The sequence below is a fragment of the Sceloporus undulatus genome, unplaced genomic scaffold (assembly GCF_019175285.1).
Source record: "Sceloporus undulatus isolate JIND9_A2432 ecotype Alabama unplaced genomic scaffold, SceUnd_v1.1 scaffold_43, whole genome shotgun sequence".
Lineage (NCBI taxonomy): Eukaryota > Metazoa > Chordata > Lepidosauria > Squamata > Phrynosomatidae > Sceloporus > Sceloporus undulatus.
Window position 1 is genome coordinate 4,918 of NW_024802964.1, and position 10,994 is coordinate 15,911.

At 42.9% G+C, this 10,994-nt stretch overlaps 1 protein-coding gene across 2 annotated transcripts in view; it reads left to right on the forward strand.

Moving 5' to 3' along the window:
- The first annotated feature begins 2,947 nt into the window (after positions 1-2,947).
- Positions 2,948-10,994, forward strand: part of LOC121917663 (protein SSUH2 homolog) — a 31,305-nt gene continuing 23,258 nt past the window's right edge. For both annotated transcript variants that reach the window (XM_042443788.1, XM_042443789.1), the window contains exons 1-2: positions 2,948-3,128; positions 5,992-6,070. In XM_042443788.1, the coding sequence (XP_042299722.1) occupies positions 3,119-3,128; positions 5,992-6,070 (89 nt within the window). In that variant the 5' untranslated portion in view covers positions 2,948-3,118. The remainder of the gene's footprint in view (positions 3,129-5,991; positions 6,071-10,994) is intronic.

The following is a 10,994-nucleotide window of genomic DNA, read 5'->3' on the forward strand; positions in this document are numbered from 1 at the left end:
AATCGCAGTGCGGTAAACTGCCGTTCTGATCCCGTTCTGATCCCGTTTTGATTTCTAATGCGGTAATATCCGTTCCAGGAACGTTCTCATCACGTGATGATATGGAACGTTCTCAGAACGCAGTGCGATAATCTTCATAGTAAAACAAGAAATGGAACATAATTGCAATACTTGGGTGAGCAAACAAAAGGGGACAGGAATGGGATGTTTTGAATAAGATAATTACACAATGTTTTCTTCAGGAAATGCAAATCTAAGAAGAAAATCTAAGTTCATTCATTGCAAACACATTCCAAGCAACCTAAAAAGTGACAGTATATATGGACATCACCTGATGGTCAATATACAAATCAAATAACTACATAATTGCATGCAGAAAATGAAGAAACAAATTCTCTCTGCAAAAACTAGACTAGGAGCAGACTGTGGCACAGACCATGAACTACTAATATCAGAAAATTAGAGTAAAATTAAAGAACACTAAACCAACTAGTGTATTAAAATACAACCTGAAGAATATCCCTATAGAATTTAAAGATAATGTGAAAAATAGATTTGCGCTATTAAGTCTAACTGACCAGGAGCGAGGAGAACTCTGAAGTAAGCCAGGGAGATTTTAAGGGAGAAATGCCAAAATACATTATCCATAGAGAAAGAGAAAGCCTCGATGGATGACATTGACTCTTCAAGCTGTTAAGGACAAAGAAGAAGCAAAAATGAAAAGATTCAGAACCCTGAATGCAACTGTGTGCAAAGACAAGGAATACTATCATAATAATCAATGTGGAGAAATAGATGGCAACCAAAAAGGAAAAACGAGAGACCTCTTCTGCAAGACCTGAGGATTAAAAAGGCAAGAAGAGGTTTGGGAACATAGTGGGAACATCAATCCAGTATTGCCTTACTGCAGAGATCCGGATCTCCTTGGGACAAAAAAGTAAGTGTGAATGCCCCCCCCCCCCCCAGTCATCCCTCCATATCCACAGATTTTTTATCCATAAATTCAATCATCCACAGCTTGAAAATATATATATATTTTTAAATTAAAAAAGCAAAGCTTGATTTTGCCATTTTGTATAAGGGACAGCATTTCACTGCACCTTTGTATATAATGGGACTTCAGCATTCATGAATTTTGGTTTCCATGGGGGGGGGAATGGTGGTTCTGGAACCAAACCCTTGGCACCAAGGGCCAAATGTACAACAGTCAGGGTTGTCCATGCCATCGTATCTCCAGTTTCTATTTATAGTTGTGAAATCTGGACTGTGAAGAAAGTAGGTAGGAAGAAAACCAACTCATTTGAAACCTGGTGCTGGAAAAGAGTTCTGCAGATACCATGGACTGCCAAAAAGCCAAATAAATGAGCCGAGACAGACCGCCTGAAAATGACAGACCACCTGTAGGCGGCTGTTTTAACTCTGGAGCAATGCTGCAGCCACCAAACCGCGTGGCATCCCTCCAGAATAAAAAGAACCCAGTTCTTCTGGGTTCTTTTTTTGGTGTCTGGATTACATCGTGAGTGCACCACTGGTGACGCGCAATGACATGCAGATGCTGTGTGTCCCTTACATCAAGATGGTGGCACCCATGTGGATGGGATGCCACCATTAGGCTGCCACCATTGCACACTAGGGTTCCAGGCCGTGCAGTTGCTGCGTGATCCGGAACCCTAGTATTGCTGCTGCCACACCACTTTTGGCCCATCTGTCTTGGGCCAAATGAGTCCTAGAGCAAATCAAGCCTGACGACTAAAATGTGACTACTGTCCTAAGCCCTTGGGAGGAAAGATTGTTCAGCCTGGGCTGCAAAGTACTTTTGCACATTGAACTTGGCAGGGTGAGGTGAGGGTAAAAGGGGAAAGAAGAAAGAGAAACATGGGGCCTTCCTTTTGTATGTTATTTGTGTGTTTTATCTTTTCTTTTCTTTTTTTTTTTTAAAAAATCTTTGCATGATTTTTAAATGGGTTCATAGCAGTTTAATGTGGATATTTTAAATGGTTTTTAATTAATTAATCTTTTGTACCGGTAAACATTTTTTGATGGATTGCTCTGGAAGCCACCTTGAGTCCTGTTCTGGGAGAAAGGTGGCATCAGGGGTATCATCAGGGGGCGTGAACTGCACCAAGTGACACCCTTGGTGTGGCACCAGTGCTCCCCAAACATCTGCCTTTGGGCAGAAATGGCCTGTGGCATTCACCTATGTCCCGTTAAAATGCTGAAGAGATGGGGTGAGTGGGGTGAGGATCAGTGATATAGAGGGGCTACAACTGATGAGTAATTTTAGTATAAAAAGACATGGTTAAGGATTGTGTATGGTGTGGTCTGGGAGGAGGTCAATGGGGTGTGATGCCAACCCAAGCCCAGAGGAGGAAGGGCTGCCCGGGTTAGATTTTTGCAATAAAATACCACAAAAATGGCACTAGCCAAGTGACTAAGAATGGAATTATTAAAATGACGTGAAATAAGTTTGTAGGGGAAAAAAAGAACAGAATTGTGATTTTTGAACTGAAGGAATCTTTTCCAAATAGAGATGAGAATTTGACTCAGACATATTAACTACTTTGAAGCTTAAACCGAGGAAGTGTGTGTGTGTGTGTGTGTGTTGGCTGTTGAAGTTATATTTTGTTGAAGTTACTCAATGAACTGGAACATGTTTATATATGTCATGTGAATTTGGATAAGAGAACAGCGAATATGTTCTTCTTTTTGGCTAATTAATAAAATGTAATTAGAAATACTAAAAATGGGGATCCCAATTTTTGTTTGAAATGGCCTCACTGCTCCTTTTGTGTTGGCTCCCCCCTTGCCTGTTCTCCCTTTTGGATTCAAGGAGGCTTTGGGAGGAGGAGGAGGAGGGTGGAGGGGGAACGTTGTTGTTGTGGTGTGTTATTATCCCAGAGCCGCCTCCGCCTCTCTCTTTCTTCCTGCTTGGCTTGGGCTACGAAACTGGGAAGGGCTTTTCCCGAAGCCGGAAAATCTTGGGGGAAACCTCCCCCCTCAGCCTCAGGGGGAGGAGGAGGAAGCCAGGCAACAACCAGGCAGATGATAAAAAACAGAGCAAGGGTTTGAGGGGAGGAGGAGACTCCGGAGCCAGCCTGTTTCCCTCTCCTCCGCCGTGATGCTGCCGGGTAAGAGGAGCCCCTCCACCTTCTGGCTCTTTTCTCTCTCTCTCTCTAGTCTCCAACTCAAGGGATCCCTCTCTGGCTGCATCCACACTGCAGAAATAATCCACCTCGACATTAGCAGGGACTCCCTGGCAGTGAGAGCCCTTTGACAGTGGCCTAGGCTGCCTTGGGGAATGGGGGGCTCTCCTTCTTTGCAGGTCTTGAAGCAGAGGCTGGATTGGCCCTTTGTCAGGGGTGCTTTGCGTGTGAGTTCCTGCATGGCAGAAGGGGATTGGGCTGGATGGCCCTGGGGTCCCTTCCAGCCCCTGGGGTCCTAGGATTCCGCTTTCACCGCCATGGCGCTCAGCGCTGTGGGATCCCGGGATCCTGGAGATGGGATTCCTAGTTATTAGGCGAGGCACTTCTTCGCCTTCTCTGTCAGTGAGCTCTGGTGCCAGGACAAACTACAATCCCCAGAGCCATGGTGGGTAAACTGCATCTCTTCTGCCCTGGGGGTGAGATCAGGAGCCCCTTCGCACTACAGTAGGCGAGCACTATGCCTCCGCTTGAACTGCTCCATCCTCTTCAGCAATTGTGCTGAGTGTGTGTGTGTGTGTGTGTGTGTGTGTGTGTCTAAGCGTGTGTTTGAGGTAAACCCCATCTGAAAGGACTGATGGATTGAATGAATGCTTTTCTTTGACTGTGCCATCAAGGCTTCCTCCAGATTTCTGGAGAAATGCCTTGCTTCTTTCACAGAACTTTGCTGTTAGGAGGGGTCCAAACAACCATCACCTCCGATTTTTAATCTTGTCGGTTTCCCCCTCCATTTCTGCTGTCATCTTTCTGGAAGGGTGTGTGTTTATACCTTCAATTGGGATATAATCTTGTAGTCACCCCATCAATTTCACAGGGTTTTCTTGGCAAGGAATATTCAGAGATGATCTGGCCAGTCCTTTCCTCTGAAATATTGCCCGCCGTCCTGGCATTTCTACGTCACCAGGGTTCGATTCCCAGTTCCACTGTGAGACCTAGTAGGTGACCTTGGGCAAGTCACATACTCTCAGCCTCAGAGGAAGGCCATGGCAAACCTCCTCTGAACAATTCTTGCCAAAAAGCCCCTGATAAGTTTGCCTTATGGTGACCATAAGTTGGAAAGTAAGGCCCACAGCAACAAACCGGGCATTTGTTGGCAGTCTCCCATCTAAGTGCCAACCAGAGCTGACCCCACTTAGCTTGAAATCTGGTTTAGGGTATTTAGGTCTGGGAGCAATCTATTATGGAGGAATGATCAAATGCTGCTTTGAAATAGTGATGGTGGGAACTTGCCACTTTAGAAGTACCAGCAACTGGTGGTTACTGTGGATTTCCTCCTTCTCTTGCCATTTCTCTAGTTCTGCTCTACTCTTGCTTAGGGTCACCCAATGAAGTAAGGGGCCGGGCTCTTCCATGGTTTTGTAGAAGAAGGCATTTCTTTTCACATGAGCAACACTTGCTGAAATTCTCTCTAGCAGTGGTTCTTAAACTATTGATCTCTAGATGTTTGGGGTTTCAGAGCCTGTAATCTTTGAGTATTGGCCGTACTGACTAAGACTTGAGCTTTAAAGTTTTAAAGATTAATGCCTTTTAATTTATCAGTTTCATATATTTCATATGGGCCTGCTTGTGGATAACATGCGCTTGTCACCAAAGTAAATTATCCTTGGATTGCTAATGTAATATATGAATGTGCTAGCAAGTGTGTTGAGATGCAGCCATGAACACGCAGCGATCTTTGAACATTAGCTTGTATAAGGCAGGCTGTAAGTGCAGAGAAAAAACCCCTGTGTGGCATTGGAAATGTTTAATTTCACACCTAAAGTGAGGCTTTAAGCACAGAATATGCTGTATGACCCTAAAAAAAAAGATACCACATTCCTGCCTATAAAGGTATAAGAAGTGGTGGCAAGTATATTTAAAAATACAAAAGTTTCTGTGCTGAAGCAAACATCAAGGATGTTTCTATTGATCTAGAGTTGTGCAGTTAAGCAGTGGCTTATTAAGAATGTCCTGCAGGATCAAAATACTGAAGGTATATTTTGTTGTGTTTCTGTCTGATATGCTGCCCTTCTTCCATTCTGCAATTACTAATGACTGGCTGGCTGTAAAATCATATGCAATCAGATAGTTGTTACCGTAACTTGCACAACTGTTTCAAAATTTCAGCTTTTCATTACAGTACTTCATGTGCCCAAGTCTTGCATAGGTTCTTTCTAAACAAGCTATCCTTCAGTGTTTCTTGATATGCAGCATTTTATCATTAATAACTGTTTGCTGGACTTTGGTTGTGTATGATTTACAGCCTACCAGTTTTTAATAATTGTTTGCTGGATTTCTGTATAAGTTGGCTCGTTCATCAGTCTTACAATAACTACTTGATCGTACAGCTGAAGTTTGTTTGTTCTGGAGTTTGTATAAATCTTGGTCTATTATGTTCAACATTTTATATTGTTATATATTTCATTTATTCTCTTGCCAAATATATAATGTGACTTTTGGCTATGTTGTATACTATTTTTCATATTGTATGTTTTGTATGATACTCTATTTAACTCTTCATATATATTTCACTTCTCTTCTTCTATCCTATCCATCCATCACACACACTTATTTCAGCAGATGCAAAAGTGCCAGTTCTGTATATTCTATTCCTTCTTTATTTTTCTCCTGATTAAAATATGTTGTTTTGTGCTATTAAGCAAAATGAATAGGGCATGGTGATTGCAATGTGTGCTTTCTCATTTATTGTTCACAGAAAAGAGAAAAGCAAAAGATCTGTTTAGCATGTTGCTCTTTGCTCCACAGAGAAAATACACAACTGCTTTTCTCATGGTGTCTTCTTCCTTTACAGAGGGAGGACATTCCTATTCTTCACCAAATGTTATTCCTGTTTCTGAAGGTGAACCACACACAACACAGAGAAACTGGAAGTAAGATGAATAGTGTTCCTTCAAATGTGCTAATCAAAGGCAGTTCTTATTTTGCAGTTGTCTGGGATTGAAATCATGATTTATATCATTTCTTTGAAGGGCTATGTTTTACCTATTTAAATCACTAGTAAAGAATATTCTGTTTGTTCCCCATTTTACAGTAAACTTCGTTATTGTTTAGTGTAACTGTAATACATATTCAGATATGTAGGTTTCATTTAGAAAGAAGGTATGCATTGGGCAACTATTTTGAATTGTTTTCAGATTGATTTTCAGTTAATAAAAAATGCACTTCCTGGCATTTCTATCCAGATTATAGTTAGAATCATAGAATCATAGAATCATAGAGTTGGAAGAGACCACTAGGGCCATCCAGTCCAACCCCCTGCCATGCAGGAAATCCAAATCAGACCTCCTTGTTCAGACCTCCTCCTTTCTCCAAATTCTCAATTCACTGATTTTTTTCTATTTTTGCCCTTCAAGAAGGCAAAGTGAAGGGACAGAGTGAGAGCAAGAGAGCACATGTACTTCATATTCACCACCAACAGAATAAGACTGTTCAGATTATTTCCTATCTCTGTAAACTTCTGTTAATATATTACTAGAATATAATTAATATAATTAAAAAGGTAAAAAAAATTCCTTGACATGAATGTCTAGTTGTAACCAACTGTAAGGAGTGGTGCTCATCTCCTTACTAAGTCGAAGAGCCAGCGTTGTCCGAAGATGACTCTGGTGGTTATGTGGTCAGCATGACTGAGTTGTATAATTATTATTCATGATATCTTTGACCTAAGCTCTTTTTTGCTGTTTTAAGAAATTTTTGGAATTTAGTTTAAATGGAAGAAAACTTTAAATAAAAAGCCTCTTTTTATAATATTATTATTATTATTATTAATAATAATAATAATAATAATAATAATAATAATAATAATAATAGAATTTATCAGCATTGTCATTCTCACAAACTATTGGTGGTATACTTTTCACCTCTAGAGAAGGTAAGTGAGCCTGACATGAGGTGAAACTTGAAAGACAGTGTTAATACTGAAACAAGGAGGGCACTGCCCCCCCAAACATGACCTTCATCCATATGTTCCCCATTTAATTTGATGTGAAGGATAAGAAGATGTGACTTGAATTATTTGCTGCAGCATACGAGGCACTGCAATATGCCTCTGTAAGCCTCGCAGGATGGCTAGGAGAAGGGTAAATTATGTGCTTAGCACACATTTGTATAGTGTCTGCTTCTCCTGATTTTCCAGGAGTGTGCCATTTTCCAAGGGATGTGTGTGTGTGTGTGTGTGTGAGAGAGAGAGAGAGAGAGAGAGAGATAATGAACTAGAATCATAGAGTTGGAAGAGACCCCTAGAAGGGCCATCCTGTCCAACCTTCTGCCATGCAGGAACTCACAATCAAAACATCCCTGACAGATGGCCATCCAGCCTCTGCTTAAAGAACTCCAAAGGAGACTCCACTACACTCTGAGGGAGTTTGTTCCACTGTCAAACAGCCCTTACTGTCAGGAACTTCCTCCTAATCTTGAGGTGGAATCTCTTTTCCTGCAGCTTGCATCCATTGCTCTGGGTCCAGTTGTCTGGTGCAGCAGAAAACAAGCTTGCTCCCTCCTTGATATGACATCCCTTCAAATATTTAAACAGGGCTATCATATCACCTCTTAACCTTCTTTTCTCCAAGCTAAACATCCCCAGCAACCCAAGTCGTCCTCGTAGGACATGGTTTCTAGACCACCATTTTAGTCGCCCTCCTTTGGACATGCTCCAGTTTCTCAATGTCCTTTTTGAATTGTGGTGCCCAGAACTGGACACAATATTCCAGGTGGGGCCTGACCAAAGCAGAATATAGTAGCAGAGCTCATCAGTTCATGCAAGACAAAGATTCCATTTTCTCTGGCTACCAAAAGAGCTACAGACCTGCTTCCTCCAGCAGACTGGAGGAGGGCAAACATTGTCCTCATCTTTAAAAAAAGAAGAAAAAAAAGAAGGGGGGGGGCATTAGAGAGTATCCCAACAATTATCACCCAGTTAATTTGACATAAATACCAGGAAAGTTTCTCTCTCTCTCTCTCTCTCTCTCTCTCTCTCTCTCTCTCTCTCGATGTCCTGATTTCAGTCAGGCTTCCAACAAAATCCCCCATGATATTCTTCTAAACAAGCTAGTAAAATGTGGGTTAGTCAATGCAGCTGTGAGGTGGATTTGTAATTGATTGACCAGCCAAACCCAAAGGGTGCTTAGCAATGGCTCCTCTTCATCCTGGAGGGAAGCAACTAATGGGGTGCCACAGGGTTCTGTCCTGGGCCCAGTGCTATTCAACATCTTTATCAATGACTTGGATGAAGGAATAGAGGGGATGCTTATCAAATTTGCAGATGACACCAAATTAAGAGGAGTAGATAATCCTCCAGAGGATAGGATCAACATTAAAAATGACCTTAATAGATTAGAAAGCTGAGCCAAAACTAACAAAATGAATTTCAACAGGGAGAAATGCAAAGTACTGCACTTATTAGGCAGGAAAAAAAAATCAAATGCATAGATATAGAGTGGGGGACACCTGGCTTAACAAGACTACATATGAAAGGGATCTAGAAGTCCTAGTAGACCACTAGTTGAACATGAGTTAACAGTGTGATGCGGCAGCTTAAAGGCCAATGAGATTTTAGGCTGCATCAATAGAAGTACTGTAAAGTGTATAGTTCAAGAGAAGTAATAGTACCACTCTATTTTGCTTTGGTCAGGCCTCACCTGGAATACTGTGTCCAGTTCTGGGCACCACAATTCAAAAAGGACATTGACAAGCTGAGACTTCCAGTCTCTGTTTTCCTGATATTGATGTCAGGTTAACCGGGCAGTAATTGTTTGTGTCTTTCCTTTTTTGAAAATGGGGATAATGTTTGGCTTCTTTCAGTCCACTAAGAAAAGTAAGTGCAATTCTAAGTTGCATCAATAGGAGTATAGTGTCTCGATCGAGGGAATTAATAATACTACTCTATTCTGCTTTAGTCAGATATAAATCAGCAATGTGATGCAACAGCTAAGAAAGCCAATGCAATTTTAGGCTGCATCAATAAAAGTATAGTGTCTAGATCAAGGGAAGTAATAGTGCCACTATATTCTGCTCTGGTCAGATCACACCTGGAATACTGTGTCCTGTTCTGGGCACCACAATTCAAAAAGGATATGGAGAAGCTGGAACATATCCAGAGGCGGGTGACCAAAATGGTAAAAGATCTGGAAACCATGCCCTATGAGCTTGGTATGTTTATCCTGGAGAAGAGAAGGTTAAGAGGTGACATAATAGCCATATTTAAATATTTGAAAGGATGTCATATTGAAAGAAAAGAGACTTTGTCTGGGAGGCCACCGCAACAAACCACACCACACAAAAGCTGGAAGAAAGGCCACAACTTTATTGGCCACAGCAAACAATTGGTAGGGTTGGCTCAAAGCATAAGATCAGGATCTGAAATATCAAATAACCCCCTGGTTGTTTGATAAGCAGCTTACCTGGTGACCGCCAGGCGTTGGGATGACCTAGGGGCTAAGGAACGCCATCTGGCATCCATGACACCAGGCGCTCGCTTGTTCTCTAAGCCCTTAGTCACCAGGAGACTCACCCACATTGTGGCCCCCGCAATGGCCACGCCGCCTGCCCTGCACGCTCCCGGGTCCCAAATTACTCCCAAACCAGTGCTCCGTAGCCCTGGTACCACACCAACCAGATCCATGGCCTATGCTGCCACCCCCGAAGTTGTGATAAAAAAAACCCCCACAAACCCAAGGGAGGGTGGGAGAGCCGAGCAGCAAATAACGCCGGGGCCAGACCGCATGGCCCTTCTATAGGCCCTGGCTCCGAGCAAGCCATGCGCCAGCCCTGGCTCCTCCTCCAGGGCAGCCCAGCCAATGAGATGCCCTGGAGGACCAGAGCCAGGACCATAGAGCATCCCTTGCCCCTACCAGAGCAACGCGGGACGGAAGGACCTCCCGTCCCACCCTGTGCCACCAATCAGGGCGAAGGGCTTGCCCCAGCAAGGCATGCTGGGGCAAAATTGCTGCCGCAGCTCCCGGCAGCAAAGCGGTCTGCCCGGGGAGGCGGGCGGCTGCATTTTATCTCAACATTAGGATGAACTTCCTGACAGAAGAGGAGTTTGACAGTGGAATATGCTACCCTGGAGAGTAGTGGAGTTTCCTTTTATGGAGGTTTTTAACCAGGCAGGATAGCGCTCTGTTGGGAGTGCTTTGATTGTGTATTTCTGCATGTCAAGGGTTGGCTTGGAAGGCCCTTTCATCTCTTTCAATCATTCTATGGACCTTACCACACAGGGCACAGAAGTAGGGTCAGTTTGCATTGGTTGATGCGTATTCACATTATATCGCATCGTTCATTCACACCCGCACTCTCCGAATACGCTTTGCCGATTCGTATTCGCGTCATATTGCATTGTTGTTTCACACCTGGGCAGCCTTCCGAATTGAGGTTTTGCGAAATGGCCAATGCGTATTCAGGCAAAGTGGGGCAAGTGCAGATTGGATTACCACACCAGCCCAATACAATGTGTATTGGCCGATTCTCATCGGCAGCCTTGTGCATGCTCTGTGGGGCTCTGAACGGGGCGCAACATTTTTAACTTCCGGGGTGAAGAATGAGGTCACTGTTTAGCACGTAATATCATGAGAATTGCTGCCTTTAGCCACTTACGAAAGGGGTATGTACCATCTGTATATGTGTGTGTGTGTGTGTGTGTGTGTGTGTGTGTGTGGCACACACATAAATACCATACATACATACATACATATATATACATACTTATATATATATACACATAGTGGTACAGCCAAAAGTGAGATGCCTTTTTTTATGTGTACACACACATTTGTCTGTATGAGTGTTTATACACACACA